At 52.5% G+C, this 16,432-nt stretch overlaps 1 protein-coding gene and 1 pseudogene across 1 annotated transcript in view; one reads left to right on the top strand and one right to left on the bottom strand.

Moving 5' to 3' along the window:
* PADI1 (peptidyl arginine deiminase 1) overlaps window positions 1-1,639 on the bottom strand; it is a 40,621-nt gene extending 38,982 nt beyond the window's left edge. The window contains exon 1 of the mRNA XM_057744393.1: window positions 1,548-1,639. Coding sequence (XP_057600376.1) covers window positions 1,548-1,639 — 92 coding nt within the window. The remainder of the gene's footprint in view (window positions 1-1,547) is intronic.
* Window positions 1,640-4,243: 2,604 nt separating this feature from the next.
* LOC130852453 (cyclin-Y-like protein 1) overlaps window positions 4,244-16,432 on the top strand; it is a 28,610-nt pseudogene continuing 16,421 nt past the window's right edge.

Genomic DNA, 16,432 nt, shown 5'->3' with positions numbered 1-16,432 from the left:
TGTGGGCGCTTTACCGCCCCGCTGAGCTGAATAGGGGACTCAGTTCATCCTACCGGGGCCCAGAGACGGCCAGTGACTTGGCCCACGGCAGACAGTAAGTCAGTGGCAGAGCAAGAACTGGAACACAGGTCTCCTGGTTCCCAGCCAAATGCTTCTGGCCTTAGTCAGCAGCACCACCTATCACGTAGGGCCTGAGGTTCTGAAATTACCTTCCAGAAACATCCATCCCCTGGGATGAGAACAGGGGTCTAGAATTGGGGCGACGGGGGCCCCCTCGAGACCTCTTCCCTGCTCTTGATGTTAAAGCAGAGAGGCCAGGTAAAGTGCAGGACACCTAGCTAAATTTGAATTTCAGCTAAAGAGCATTTAAAAAAAAAAAAAGGTATGTTCCATGCAATATACTTAAAAAAATTTTTTTAATCTATAGCATTAACTGGGTGTCCTGTATTTTCATTTGCCACGTCTGGCAACCCTGTGTTAAAGGGTAGGGGAAAATGGGATCTCTGCTGGCCACCCAGATGCAAGAGAACCAGCCCCACGCCGGGGCCCTGGCATGACTTAGAGCCGAGGTCTGGCCTCCTGGGGCTCCTGGCTCTCTCTCCCCAGCCCCAGGCCACTGCCCCAGAGGGGGGATCAGAGGGGGATTCTGGGGCAGACAGTCCCCTGAAGCCAGGTGAAGCCAGGCCCAGCTCAGATCCCACCTTGTAACAGACCCCAGCCCCCACTTCCTCTGGGAGGGAGACTCCCACCTCGACTGCTCTTCCCTGTCTGCAGGGGCTCTGGTCCCATCTGATCCAGTAGGGGTGGAGTTCATAGAGAGTGTGTCAGAGTTGGAAAGGCCCCCAGAAACCCCCAAGTCCAACTTCCTCCGTGGCCAGGTGGGGAAACTCATGCTGGGCCAGGTCCCAGGGAGGATTTGGGCCAACAGGAGAAGCTGCCCCTTAGGTGTCATCACTGCCATCATCTCCATCATCCTCACGCTCACACACGCCCCAGGCCTTGTTTCAAGTTCTTTTCCTTTATTAACACATTGAATCGTTCCCTAACCACTCCCTCCTGATCCAAGTCCCCCTAGCTGGCCTCCTAGGATCAAGCTGGGCGGCACATACTGCCCCTCCACCTCAGAAAGATGGGTCATTGGCAAGAAATTGAGGGCAAAATCAGGGGAGACCAGTGTTGTCCCCCATCTGGAGCAATAATTCATTCTGATGCTCCACACAAGTTCCACTGGGACATCAGAACACAGAGCCCAGGTCCCAAAGTCTGGGCCCAGGGCTCAAAGCTGGAACCATCATCCGGGGGCTTGAGGCCAAAGACTTGACCCCAGTGCCAGGAGCCAGAGCCCCAAGATGGACCTGATACCCTAGTCCCTCTCACCCAGGTGCTACGGCCAGCTCCACCTGCTCTGCTGTCAAAACAACCTCCTGCCAGCATCCTCCAATGTGCCCAATTCGTCCACCAGGCGTCCACCAGGTGCCCACCCAGCTGCCGTGGGTCCTCCAGCCCAGCCCAGCTCTGCAGCCAGGTGGGTGTTTCTCGGCTCTCACCTGTGAACATCCACGTACATGTCGATTCCCACCACACATACGGCATAGGTGGGCTTCTTCAGGGACAGCTGCAGAGCTCTCTGTGGGGCCATCCTGTCCCCGGGGCTCCAAACGTCCATGCGCCCTGGCTCCCCAGCTCCTCGCCCGGGCACCAGGAGGGAGCCTGAGTTCTAATGGTCTGGCGCTTTCCTCCTCCCTTTTAATTTCACCCTATGACCTGATTAGCCTGCCCAAGACCGGTCCCCACCTCCTGACTCCCTGCCCATTCCTCCTCACTCTGACCTGTCGATCTAAGAGGCAGAGGGAGGAAGTACCCAAGGCCTCCCTGGGGGATCCTCGGAAGGGGGGATTCAGCTGGGCCCCCTGGCAGAGCAGGGCTCAGCCGCGGACAGAAGACAAGCTCCCCAGCAGCCCTGGTTCCCCTTTCTGTAGCTTCATCTCTATCCTCAGACTCTCGGTGCCTGAATCCACACGGTAATGATGTCAGCGTTTTCTGAGGGCTGTGTGCTGGCTGAGGGCTTTGCAGATCTTATCTCATGTGTCAAGGGATCAGTTAGTGCATAAAAGCACGTTGCAGGTGCTTCAGCCTCTCTGTGGCTCTGTTTCTCCACGTGTAAGACGGCAGTTGTAGTCGTAGTACCTGTTCCATTAGGTCGATTGGGGATTACATGAGCAATGCGTAGGAGGGGTAGCGCCGTGCCCGGCACCTAGTACTCACTAGAAGAAACGCTGGCAACTGTTACTGGCTGCAAATCGCATGGCTAATCAGCAGTACAGCCACGGCTAGGTCCGCTGACTCGCCACACTGTACCATCCCCAAAGGTGAGCGTATGCCTTTGTCCTCTGACTCCAAAGATGGTGGAAGCCACCCCAGGTCAGCATCCGTGGCCAGCCAGTGGGGAGGACACTTGAAAAGGAGCTCAGAGCAGTGGGTTAATTTGTTTCCGAAAATGCCCAGGCTGGCCGAACCTGTTCTCAGGGCATTTGTGGAACTTCATTAGTTTACTTAACAAACATTCGTTGGACACCTAGTCTGTTAGGCACCCCTTTAGGCAATGGCGACACAACGACGACCAAAACGGACCACAGTCGCTGCTGTGATGGCGTTTATATTCTGGGGAGACAGACAAGTAAAGTTACATAAGTAAAGTGTGGGTAACATCAGACTGTGTAGCAATGCTCTTCGCCATTACCCAGAGATGATGACGGCTTGGTCCTGGGGTTCACTGTGAAGGTGGTGAGAAGTGGTTGGATTCTGACCATATCTTGAAGACAGAGCTGAGAACGTTTGCTGCTGGATTGAATGTCGGTGTGAGAAAAAGAGAGGGGTCCAGGACGACTGGAGTGGTTTGGGTCCTGGCAACCAGAAGGCTAGAGTTGTCATGAGAGATGTGGGGAGGGCTGTGGGCAGGCAGGTTGGGCCGGGGGACCAGCTGTTCTGTGTTGGATCTGTCAGATGTGAAACGTCTATTAGATGCCTGAGTGGAGACAACTAATTACAGGGTACATGCTTCCTCCATTTTGGGCATTCAGGGCGGGGGGTGACAAGGAGGAGAGTTCCCCCAGGAGTCACAAGATGGCCCTTCTCAGACACGGGTCCTCTCATTCCAGGAAGTCACTGCACAGAGCGGACACACAACCGGAACGCCCACGTCCACAGGTCCAGGGTGGGAGGATGGCAAAGAAAGAAATGGAGAGAGGAGAAACACCCCTTGCCTAGGGAGCTGCCAATCTGATGGGACAGGAGGGGACACAGTCCCCACCTGCAGAATTGCCCAGCCTGATTAGGGAGATGGGAAACACGAAAAAGGCATAAACTTCTATTTAGCTACTTTTGATTTCGAAGGTCTTCCTGGAATGATCTTTCTTACCGCCAACGTACCTGATTACAAATGTTCTTGATCTTGCAAAGTTCATTGTAGAGAACCACAGAGGACACAGAAGACATTAACTTGGAGTAACAATCCTGAGAGCGCATGACCGGCTACATGGCTGCAAGCAGATCTGAAAGCAGAACTAGTCTCAAGGAAAACTGATTGAGATAAAGCAGTCATAGAGCCCGATGGCTCCAGGATGCAGCTCCGAGTTAAAGATTAACTATCTCCCCTAGGAGTCATAAAAAACAAGGTGTTCTGCTTTTTTCTCTAATTGAAGCACATACCTTGTGATGTCCATTATCGTGATTTATAATCCAGAATGCTAGAATGCTTTTTTCTCAATAAATACGCTATGGGAATCAGAGCTCTGGACTCTTGACTGTCTTGGTCTTGAGTACCCTGACCCCATGCTTTCCTATACTCTTGTGTGAATTTTCTTAATTCCACCGTGCCACTCACATTCAGGTTTGTTCGTGTGGATGAGATCTCCACAGTTCATTAAACCCAAAGACACTGAGGCAGAATCTAGGCTTGCCCCGTGGATATGGAACCCAGCAAAACAGCACTTCAAGGATGTACGACGGTTTTGTTTCCATCACTCTCACCCCTCCCCATTAACCAGGACCCGAGCCACGTTGTTTACCTGTAATGTAATGTGGAGTGCAGAAGACAGGTTCCTGAAGAGCATGCACGGATATTCCCATTACAGAAGGATGGATGGATGGATGGATGGATGGATGGATGGATGGATGGATGGGTGGATGGATGGGAAAGAGGGAGGAAGGCAGATTGGTGCATGAAGTGCTGTCTGCAAAGACGATGATGGTGACGGTGACGCTGATGGTGATGCTGATGGTGTCAGGTGATGCTGAGATGCTAGCAGACGCGTCCATAGCCCTCACCATGTGCCAAACGCTGTTCTAAACTCCTTCCATGGATTCACTTATCTAATCCTCATGACAATACTCGGTGACAGGAATACCGAGTAAGCCTAGAATCTCAAGTTAAACCGACCACAGCCTGGTGTCCAGCATGAGCCTTTTATGCGTTGTGGGAAGCGCAGGGGCCTGGTCAGGTCATGGTGTCTTAAAAAGAAATGTCCTCAGAGCTGGAGGAAAGAAGGAGGGAATAGCAGAGGGTGCAGAGAGGTTGAGAGGAACACAAGTATCCCCATTTTACAGGTGAAGAAACCGAGGCACCGAGAAGTTAAAGACCCTCTCAAGATCCATAGCTGGAAAGTGGTCAAGCCAGAACCTGAGCCCAGGCTACCTGACCCTAGATGGGCTTGTACTGTGGACTAGATCCCTGAGGGATAGAAGAACATGTCCTTTTTATCTTCTTCCTCATTCTTTTGTGTAATGTTTACACAGTTTTTGTAAGCAAATATTTTTACCTTTGAAAAAAAACAAAGTCTTTCTTGGAAGAAAAATAAGAAGAGTTTCCTGCTCTTGGCCTCCCTGCCCACCCATTTCAATTTGCTCCTTTCCTCTTTCTTCTGGTTCTGAGAACACTTAAGACACCAACCCCGGCCTGGGCCCCTGCCCTGCCCACAACCCACAAAAGGCACCTCCTGCACACCCAGGCTGTGGTCTGTTTGAACCTGGGATTCCAGTCATGATGGGTCAGATTTGGGAGGAGCAGGGATGGGGGAGCCAGCTGACATCTGGCCCCTCTTCCTTCTGGCAGGCAGAACACAGCTGGGCTCACTTCAAACACAGCGCTGTGCAGAGGCAGAGGCCTGGGAGCTGCTGGGTGACCATGAGACTCCAACACGACCCCAGGACATCCCTGGAACGACCCAGGGAAACTGTAGCAGTGAGGGGGTCTGGGGCTGATGCTCTCATGCCCAGGGCCTCATTTTTCCCATTCTCCAACCATTTTTTGAGCACCTACCAGATGCCAGGCATTATTCTGTCACTGGGTATACAGCAGTGAATAAGGCCAACCACGTCTCTGCCTTCATGGGGCACACAGAGCAGCAAGAGGGTCAGGAATGAACTGGGAGGCTAGAGCCTGGAGTGTCAGGAGGTGAAGAAGACGAACAGTGCGGGTACGGGGCAGGGTGGGTGGGGTGCTGCTTTGAGTAGGCTGATCAGGGAAGGTCTCTCTGAACAATGATATTGGGGCAGAGATTAGAAAATGAGACATTCGTGATCTCAAGGGCTCTTCCAACCTCAGATTATCTAGCATTCCATTCTCCCTGCTCCAGTCTCCCTGTCCAAAAAGTAGGGCTGTTGAGCGAGTTCAGAGTTTCCAAACTCGGATGACTTCAGGGGTCAGGCAGATAAGATGTGTGAAGCTACCAAGTGCAAGACAGTAGGGAGGCGTGGCACTGTGGCAAAGGAAATAGAGCCTGCTTTGGCCAACGTATTGAAATATGATATTGCTTAAAAAAACAGAACACTGCGGTTCAAGCAAAATTGACTTATTTGTAAGTCAGATCTGATCCTTGGGCCTCTAGCTGGAGACCCTAGCATTGACTATTTACGAACTGATGGGTAAGGAGGGTGGTGGAGGGTATAACTCTGGTTGGGGAAGTCATATGATGCCCGTGGGGATAGGCTACCTGTGCCCAGGTGAGCCTTGGCACCATCGGGTCATGGAAACTGCCTGCCTCAGGCCTTGTGACTGAAGTGGGTTCTGAGCTGTTCCCATGATTTCTGACATCGGATCTTCCAGCTCTCCCCCCAACACACACACAGAGTCTGTGCCTGAGCTTTCCTAGGGCAACCATGGCAGGAGGGAGGAAGGGAAGACCTGCAGAGCTTAGCTCCTAGAACCCCCGCCCTGTGGCCTTTCTCCACGCCCCTGAGCACCACGGGGACAGTTCCCTCTGCTCTCTAGAATCCTTACCTTCAACCTGGAAGGGTCCCTGGAGACCCTCAGGCCAGACTCTCCATTTTCCAGTTGGGTGAGCCAAGGCTCAGAGAAGAGCAATGACATCTCTGAGATGACGCTGCAGTCCCTGGATTCAAAGTTTTCCTTCCTTCCTTTATCTCTTCATTGAAAAACATTTATTGGGCACCTTTTGTATATAGGTGCTGTTCTAGAAATCAGAGTTCTCACCACCTGTTGAGTCCTCTCAGTTTTTTACATGGACTCATCCCTTGGGATTCTCCCAGGTCACCCTCAACCTGTGGCCCTGACACCCAGAGCAGGATCCTGGACCCCCATGCGGATGGAGGAGGGACCGCAGGGGCTCTTGAAACCACTAGGTGGTGTTTGGTGGGGGGGTCTAAGGAGCCCCAGTGCTTTATGTCTCAGCGCAGAAAGAATGCAGCGAAAGGCAAAGTGATGGATAAGAAGGGATTTATTAGAATAAGCTTGTGAGGCTTACAAGCAGACAGGTGAGAGGCTGCCACCCCTGAGAACTTAGTGGGCTACAGTTTTATAATCAAAGGAAAAGTGGGGAGGGGAAGAAGACCACCTTCTTCCTCATTCTTGAGTAGACGTCACACTTCCATCATCAGCTCCTTCTCCAGGTTGGGCAGGGGAGTTTTCTTGTCCCTACATGGTCAACCCATGACTGTAAATTATTGCTTTTTATGTGTGCAGAGAGCATGTCCCAGAGGTCATTAACTTGTTGAGCTCACTGGGCCGGATGTGGGTCTCATGCCACCATCGTTTTCTCCGTTGGGGGCATGTCTCGTGTTTCTGTTGCATGGTTTCATTGCTAAACAAGCTTGCTTGGTTTTGTGGTTTAAGCAAATCTGCTTTATTGAGTGATCATTAACTTAAAGTATGGTTTCCCATACTTTTTTTTTTTACTTGCAATCCCCTAGTGGGATTAACTGTTTAATTCGTCCCTTTACTCTGTTCCTACCACTCTGACTCAGCCATTGTGAAAAGGCAGGATATCCACAGATTCCCACAGACCCAGAGGGCCTGAGGCTAGTGGCTCTAATGGCAGGCAGTGGTGTCGGCCAGGAGTCACCCAGCTCAATCCACACTGTCCCCTCGGAGCCCCGAAACCCCAGCCCAGGTCACCAGGGACCTTCAGGAATCACCGACTCCCTCCTCGGCTCTGGGACACCCGAGGCTCCGTGTGGCAACGTCAGCAGAGCTAATGACGCCGCATGGGGGGCTGGACTGGGCACAGTCCAGGCCTGGGGGCTTGTGGTCAGGCAGAATCAGCCACGCCCCCACAGGTGGCCAACTCAGCAGCCTCCTCAGCACATCTTCTTCTTTCCTGCCCCCAACTGGCTTTTTTCCATCTCAGCAAATGGCGCTGCCTCCACCCCAGGTGACCAAGCCAGAGACCCGGGCGACCTCCTAGGTCTGCCCTCTTCCCCACCCCCAGCGTCAAAAGTCACACCACCTGACCTGTCAGCTCTACCTCCCAAATCTCTCTTGGCCCCACCCCATCCTCTCTGTCCCCACCCTCATCCCCATTACTACCCTGGTCCCAGCCACCACCATCTCTCAGCAGAGATCTGAACTGCCTCCTGGTCCCCCAGGCCCCAGACTGACCACATTTCCTGCCGCAGGCAGCAGAGATCTGTCTGAAACATACATCCAATGATGTCATTCCCTGAAAAGACTTCCAGAGCTTCCTATGGGCCTAGGATAAAGGAAGGTGCACAAAGCCTAGATCTGGGTCTATTGTCTGGGGTTCCAGTATGGGCTCTGCCATTTCTTAGATTTCAGGACCCTGGGCAAATGATTTACCTTCTCTGAGTCTCAGTCTCCTAGTTCGTAAAGGCTAGGATAATGTAGAAGTTATTAATGACAAGTGTAAAGTGCCTGGGGTATAGCTGATCCTCAAAAAATAGAAATTTGGGGAATTCCCTGGTAGTCCAGTGGTTAGGACTCAGCGCTCTCACTGCCAGGGCCCTGGGTTTGATTCCTGGTCAGGGAACCAAAAGCCCACAATCTACGCGGTGTGGCCAAAAAAAAAAAAAAAAATAGAAATTTTGTCTAGCATCCAAGGCTCCCAGAGCAGGCCCCCAAAGAGCCCCCCTTCACTCAGTACCTGAGCCCTGTCTTGATCATTTTCCTCTGGCTGCCCTCCTTCCCCTCCTGGGGGCTTGCTCCCTGACCTGGGCTTTTCCACGCACCTCTGCCTATCAGTAGCCTTCCTGCTCTCCCTTCCCCACCTCCACCTCCCTTCTCAGCATCCACTCCACAGGAAGACCGAACACTTCCACCTCTTTCATGAATTCATAGCTCACATCCTAATAAAGAGGATCTGAGACAACTTACAAAATACAGCCAAGATATGATTTATTTTTTTAAGTGAGAAAATGAAGTCAAAGAGTGGGGAAAGAAAGAAAGAAAAAGACAGGAAGAGATCCTATCTGGTTGACAGATTTAGCTGTGACTTCCCTGGTGGCCCAGGAGAAAAGGAAAATACAATCAATTCCGTGAACCATGGTGCTCAGAAGCTAAAACTAAACCAGTTGAGGAAGAGAAGCCTGGCTCTTCCAGGCCCTGAGAACTGAGGGAAACACCCCCACCCGTGGGTGGAGTTTAATAAATGGGGCAAGGGTGGGATATTAAACTAAGTGATTCACAACATCCTTATGGTTGGGTTTGGCTTGATCCACAGGCAGACTGGGAAGGGGACTGTCTATAGAAATATGTGCTTTGTATCCTTCCGACTCTCCTCTGTGAGCATCTTTATTTTTTTTTAATATTTATTTATTTGTTTATTCATGTGGCTGCACTGGGTCTTAGTTGCAACACGCGGGATCTTTTGTTGGTGCGCAGGTTTCTCTCTAGTTGTGGCACCTGGGCTCTAGAGCTCGTGGGCTTGGTTGCCTCGCAGCATGTTGGATCTTAGTTCCCCAAGCAGGGATCGAACCCATGTCCCTGCCCTGGAAGGCAGATTCTTCACCACTGGACTACCAGGGAAGTCCCTGAGCATCTTTATTTTACCGAAACTTTTGATCAAATAGGGAGTGGCAGAGAATTTGGGGGTGTCCTCTTTGATATTGGCTTTTGTTTGTGCTGAGAAAGCAGAGATCCAATACCTTCCAATGTCAGCCAAGCTGGCTACCATTGACATCCCACTGTGAGAATAATTCTGGGTTCGGCACCTTCTACCAGCTTACCCAGAGCTGTAGAATCATTCCTGGAAAGGGGGTCAGGGACAGGAATGCATTAGGGAGCATCCCCTAATGCTGAGCTCCACATCTCTGCAGGCCCTTCCAGAAAACTTGGCCCGCCAGCCTTGTAGAACACACAGGGACAGAGAGGTCCAAAAAGGGGAGTGACTTGCTTCAAAAAACACAGCCAGGTGGAGGCAATGTGGGGTAAAAGACAGAGAATCAATCTCAGAGCCAGGAACTTGGATTCTCAGGTTGTCTGACGCTCCATCTACATCTGATCTGTCCGCCTACTGTTCTCACCATCTATGTTACTGACGTGATATCACCGACCAAGTCTCCCAGTGGAAAACCATTGTAAAGAAGGGTTCAGAATCTTTCCCAAAACCTCTCATTTATTCAACAAACATTTCTTGGGCATCTGCCATGGGCCAGGCCATGAATAGATGAAAAAGACCAGATCCCATTTTGCCTTATAGAAAAGTATGGTTCATGGGGATCGTGGACGTGCAAACCCCTTGTCACGAGAAAGTTTTCTAAAAGCCACAATAAGGGGATGTGCTGAGGACCATGGATGCGGGCACGGAGGGAATGGAGGGTAAGAATGGGAGCCAGGGACTTCCCTCATGGCGCAGCGGTTAAGAATCCGCCTGCCAGTGCAGGGGACACGGGTTCAATCCCTGGTCTGGGAAGATCCCACATGTTGCAGAGCAGCTAAGCCCATGCGCCATCTGAGCCTGCCATCTAGAGCCTGCAAGCCACAACTGCTGAGCCTGCATGCCACAACTGCTGAGCCTGCGTGCCACAGCTACTGAAGCCTGCTCCACAACAAGAGAAGCCACTGCAATAAGAAGCCCTCACACCACAATGAAGAGTAGCCCCCGCTCACCGCAACTAAAGCCCACACGCAGCAACGAAGACACAACACAGCCAATAAATTAATTAATTAAAAAAACAGAAAAGGAGCCAGCGTTGACTGAGCACTTATCACATGCCAGCTCTGTGCTAAGCGCTTTGCAGGCATCATCTTTTATTCTTGCATCAAACCTAGGAGTCGAGCGCTGTTGTTGCCTCTGCTTTGCAGAGGAGAAAATCTAGTCTCAGGGAGTTTTAAGCAACAAGTCCAAGGTGTCCTGTTAATGAGGATGGAGGCAGCCCCATCACAGGACTCAGAGATTGTGTGTCAATCACCAAGTTCTACTACCTCCAAGGAGGATGAAGCCAGGGTAGCTCCTGCGTTGTTGGCACTTATAGGCTGCGAGAGCCACTGGCCTCAGCCTCTCCTGTTCCCTCAGCTTCTGCTCTGGGAAGGACAAGACTGTCCTGTGTCTGGCCTGCTGATCCCAGAGCAGCCCCGACCCACGACCCCTGCATAGAGGCCTGATGGCAGGAGGACCGAACAGACACCAGTTCTCAGCTGCCTCACACCATTAAGGTCCTTGGACACTGGCCACCCAGCTCCAGCACCCCTTCAAGCCCTGGATCCTCTCAGGACAGGGGCTCCGGCCATCCAGCACCTGCTGGCCTGAGTCCTGGGCTGTGGGCTAGCCTGGGGGGCAGAGGGGACCCTGATGACTGGGGTGGAGGAATGGGGACACACATACCCTTAGAAATTCAGGGTAAATGGGGGCTTTAGAGATACTCTGGAAGTTCAGGAGGTCACATTTGTGTGGACACTCAGGGCCAAGCAGGGTAGGGGCTCAAAGCTCCCATGCTTACCCCCTTCTCCCCCCAGCAGGCCCCGTAGCCCTAGTGCAGGAGCCTAGGGCTCCTCAGATCCTCTCAGAAAGCCACCAGCCTGATTTAGCACAGATGACATGCCCAGAGACGGTCAGCATTCCATCCAAGGCCACACAGCCCATTGTCTTTACCTGACATCCACGGAGGGAAGAAGGGCCACTGGGGAGGCAGGGGCGTCAGCAGCGGGGGAGGCTGTACCAACACTGCACAGGGCATGGGTCCAGCCCCTTCACAGGCTGCATGACCACGGGCAGCCACTTGACCCACCTGGTGCTGCTTTGACCTCATCTGCAAAAAGGGACTTGTTATGCACATACCTGGTCCAGGTGCTGGGTTTTATAAGACACCCCCATTGACATCTTCCAGGTGGTGGCTGTGCTTATCCCCACTCTGCAGATGAAGAAATGGGTGAGGTTGCTAAAGCACCCAGCACAGGCCAGGCCCCCAGGCCCATCAAGCTCCCTCCTGGTCCCTTATAGACCACTTCCTCCAGGAAGCCCTCCCAGATAGCTCTGGCTCCCAGGAGTATTCTGTTCTCTAAGTAACCCCCAAGGTCTCCACCCTGGGAAACCACCTGCTTCAAACCCATTCTCCTCATCACTCTGGCAAAACGTCACATTTCAGAGGGACAGGGAGTAGCTGGGCTTTTGGCTCTGGGGGATCAGAAATCTGGCTTAAATGAAAATAACTAGACTCACAGTGGTACAATAGTTCTCGGCTACCTATCCTGTAGCCAGTCAGCAGTCCCCACGTTCCCCAGGGAGAGATTCCAGCTCTCCTTTAACAGAGCTCTTGGGTTCTCTGGCCTTTATCTCCTTGACCCTGGCACTGAACTGAGCGTCCTCAGGGACCCCAGAGTCATCTGGGAGCAGAGCTCCAGGCTTCTCCCCACCCCAGCATGGCCGGGTGGTTCAGTGAAGTCAGAAGGGCCTCCAGAGAGGAGAGAGAACAGGAAAAGGGGGCAGAAAAACAGACGGAACCAGAAACAGACTGAAAAACAGAGACAGAGCCAAAGAAGGCCCCCAACAGAGAACAAAGGGAGAGGGCGAGGAGGAGGAGAGACACAGAGAAAAGCAGGGACAGAGACAGAGCGAGATGCAGAGAGAGTCGGAGACAGAGAGAGACAAACCGAAACCAAGAGAGAATGAAAGGCACAGAGACACTGAGGAGAGAGCAGGAGGGAGTCCTAGAGCCCACAAGATCCTCTCTCAACTTCCTGCTTCCCCAAGATCTCTTTCCCAAGCCTCCTGCTTGCATTCAGACAGGTGCCATTCACCTACTTCATCCCTGGCCTGGGTGCTGGGGGCACAACCCCCTTGACGCCTCCCAGGTGGTAGCTGTACTTATCCCCACTATACAGACGAAGAAACTGAGGCTGGGAGCCATCAGGTGACTCAGCTAAACAAACTGGATCCACCAGTGCCAGGGTGCAGGCAGGAAGATCATGGACAGGGAGACTGAGGCCCAGAGATGGGCGATGACTGGCTCTGGATCACACAGCAGCCGGCCACAAAGCCGAGGCCGGGAGCCAGCTTCCCTGGCACCTTGCCTGCCTCCAAAGAAAACAAATAAATCTCATGAAGGCTTTGGCAAAAAGGCTCCAGAGCTCATCAGATGGGCTGTGGCCAAGGCCCTAGAAGCATCAACAGCCCCCTGCCACATCTTTCTCGCCCACTCGCCTCCCACTGTCTTTTCTGGGACCAAACTCCTCTCTCTCCTAGTGAGGCAGCCTGGGACCTGGGACCTGGGACCTGGGACCCTTTGCTGCAGTGCTTTGAGCAACAAAATACAAAGAAACTATAAAGGACTGAAAATAACTGCATGCATGTGCAGTTGAGGCAAATTACGGACAACAAGAGACAAAAAGACCAAAAAAAAAAAAACCCAATGGCCGCTTCTGAAGAGCCGGGAGCAAAAACGGTGTCAGGAGAAAAAGCAGAGCACTGCACATGCCCCCCTGCACTCAACACCACCAAAAGGGTGGGCAAACCACTTAAGCTACCCCTCCTGCCCAACCTTTGGACAGACCCCTACCCTCACTCCATATAAGCAACCAGCTCGTCCCCCGCTTGGGGAGAGAGCAAGGGAACCTTACATGTTCTCGCTCCCTGGCTGTAGCAGGGGCCCCAATAAAGCCTTGCCTGAATTTCTTGTCTGGCCTCGAATCAATTTCTATTGATTGGGGAAGGCCAAGAACACGGATCGGTAACACTAGGAACCAGGCCCCCGGCAGCGGCATCTCCAGCTCCCCACTCCCTGCCCTCCAACCTGGCCTCCCATGCAGAGCTGACAAGAGGCAGGGTGGCTTCCTCCCCCTCTTCCCCTCCCGACCTCCCCCTCCATCCCCCACAGGCCCCCACCCCGCAGGGATAATATGGTCTCTGGCGCTGGATGCCCCAAATGCAAGATATGCCTTTGAGTACCTTATTGAAACATTAAATGACAGCTCCCATAAGAAATTCTTCAATGTACCTAGACATGGAGGCACCAAGTATGGTGATGTTGCTTAAATTTTCTTGGGTTTGTTTAGTGTCTAATAATAAAAACGTATCTGTCAAGCTGAGTTGAAAAAAAAAAAAAGAGGCAGGGTAGCAGTCCCCACATCCTTAACTTTTACTAAAATTAGCAAAGTGTGTCTTCAGGCTCCCCCAGAGTGCCCAGTCCACCCTGGAGGAGGGGAGGGAGGACATGCACTGAGTCTCTGCTCACCGCAGTCCTTCACACCTCAGCAAGGCAGGTACAGGTGAACAGAGCATGTCTCCGAGAGGAGCAGGTGCCGCTCAGGGTCACACAGCTCCTTCAAGACCGTGGTGACTCCAAGCCCGTGCTCCTGCCATCACCCAGTCCCCCCAGGCTGACGCTTTTGTGTGCTTTTCATCCATCCCCATCCTGGTCCAAAGTGCGGGCCAACTACTCCCTCTCCCTCTGCGCACATTCCTTGTGCCCCGGGATACACTGGGCTGGGAAGGGAGGGACACCCGCAGATCAGTCAGAGCCCTGGCTGGATTTTCCTGTCTGCATGTGCCAGGGCGCAGGGGATAGTTTGATGGTCTCTGAGCGGCCACAGGCTTGCCTTTCATGGACCTCACCTCTGGGGCCCAGGGTCCTCGTTTCCAACTTCCAAGGTAGTTATGATGCCTCACAGGCTGATCCTAGGATTCCCAGGCTTCAGGTCACAGCGCCCACGGCTCCTGGGGGCAGGGGGCATATAGACACAGGTGTGGTGATCTGCCTGGCCCCCTGCCCCCCACTCCTGACCCAGGGAGGCAGAGGGTGCCAGGACAAGAGCTCAGGGGCTCGAGGCTGCTCATGGGGGCACCACACACCCCCAGAGTTCTGCCCCCTGTCTGTGGGCCTGGCAGGTTGCTGGGGTGGGACACAGTCTGTGCCCTCACAGAGCTCTTGGGGCTGGGACAGTCTCAGGCAGATGCAGAGATGACAACACAGCTCATACAAACAACAGGAAGAGCAGTCCCCAATTCCATGGGCCCCTGGTCCAGGGCGAGGTCTGGAGCCTTCCCATCAGAGGTGATGCTGGAGCAATAGCATGAAAGCAGAGGAGCTTCCTGTGCCAGGACTGGGTTTTCCACCCCTGAGTCGGACATGCCCTTTGCTTCTCTGTCTTTCCTACATGGCTCCCCTACGTGGGAATCTACTCCAAGGTGTTCACGGTCCCTCCTTCCCAGGCACGCTTCAGAGAATGTCCGAGCCATGGAGGCCTCAGAGAACTGAGGTCTTGAGAGGGGCGTTGGTTGTTGGCACGTGGCAGGCCAGGAACAGGGCCCGGGCTGGAATCCAGTCCTCTCTGCCCTTCTCTGCCTCCTGTCACACTTCTGGACACACTGTCCCAGCCTGCCAAGGCCCCACCGTCCATGCACTGATGGGCTGTGGATGTCTTCGTGGTCTGGGCCCCACTTCCGTGCCAGGTCCATCTGACTAGCCTCCCCCGGGCCCCTTTGCTCCAAGGGTTGGCCTCTGTCCCCCGTTCTGCGCACAGCCTCCTGAGTCCTCTTCAGTGTCGGTGGCCTGGGTGGGAGTGGGAGTCTGGAACTGCCTGAAATGGTACCCACTGGCCCCAGGACAGGAGAGGAGTTTTAAACTGGACCCAGCTTTGCAGAATACTCATCGGGCCTGACCCCACCCCCACTCTCCTCACTCCCAGGCCACGTGACTCTCCTCCACTGAACACCAAGAACCAGGTTCCAGGGCTGAGAATTCGACCATGTCCTGGTGAAGCCACCCACAAGCAGGGCAGAAACCAGTGGAGAGGTCAGGGGTTGAGCACACATTCAGCCAATGGGGCTTGTGGAGTCAAGGAAGCGTCTAGAAGCAGCGTTCACTGCAAAGGATTTAAAGACCCAGCCCAGAAAACAAACACGGGGAAAGCTTTCTTTTCACCCTGCCTGGGTTCTGAAGAAAGTTTTGATAAAACTTTTGTAAAGAAAATCATGTTAGCTTGGGGAGACAAACTGGCCTTTCCTTCTTCCTCATTCTAAATGTCTGCCTCCTCCTCCTCAAAGGTGCACTCCTGTTGAGGGCAGGGGCCATATCACATGCACCTCGGAAGCCCAGTGCCCGGCACCAACAGGGCCCCGCCCACTCATTATTTTTTTCCTTATTTTTTTAATTGAAGTGTAGTTGATTTACAATGTTGTGTTAATTACTGCTGTACAGCAAAGTGATTCAGTTACACATATATATACCTTCTTTTCTACTGTGGTTTATGATAGGATGCTGAATATAGTTCTCTGTGCTATAGGGCCTTGTTGTTTATCCATTCTATATGTAAATGCTCACATCTGCTAACCCCAACCTCCCACTCCATCCCTCCTCCAACCCCCTCCCCCTTAGCAACCACCAGTCTGTTCTCTATGTCTGTGAGTCTGTTTCTGTTTCATAGACAGGTTCATTCACATTTTATTTTCTTTCTTTTTGGTGGGATCTTCCCAGATCAGGGATCGAACCCTTGTCCCCTGCGTTGGCAGGCGGATTCTTAACCACTGCACCACCAGGGAAGTCCCTGTGTCTTATTTTAGATTCTACATATAAGTGATATCATATGGTAATTGTCTTTCTCTTTCTGACTTATTTCGCTTAGTATGATAATCTCTAGTTGCATCCATGTTGCTGCAAATGACATTATTTTGTTCTTTTTTATGGCTGAGTAGTATTCCATTGTGTATATATACCACATCTTCTTTATCCATTCATCTGTCGATGG

Source organism: Hippopotamus amphibius, chromosome 1, assembly GCF_030028045.1.
Source record: "Hippopotamus amphibius kiboko isolate mHipAmp2 chromosome 1, mHipAmp2.hap2, whole genome shotgun sequence".
NCBI classification, from domain to species: Eukaryota; Metazoa; Chordata; class Mammalia; order Artiodactyla; family Hippopotamidae; genus Hippopotamus; species Hippopotamus amphibius.
Note: the sequence above shows the minus strand (reverse complement) of the source record. Positions and strands in the feature narration are given on the sequence as shown.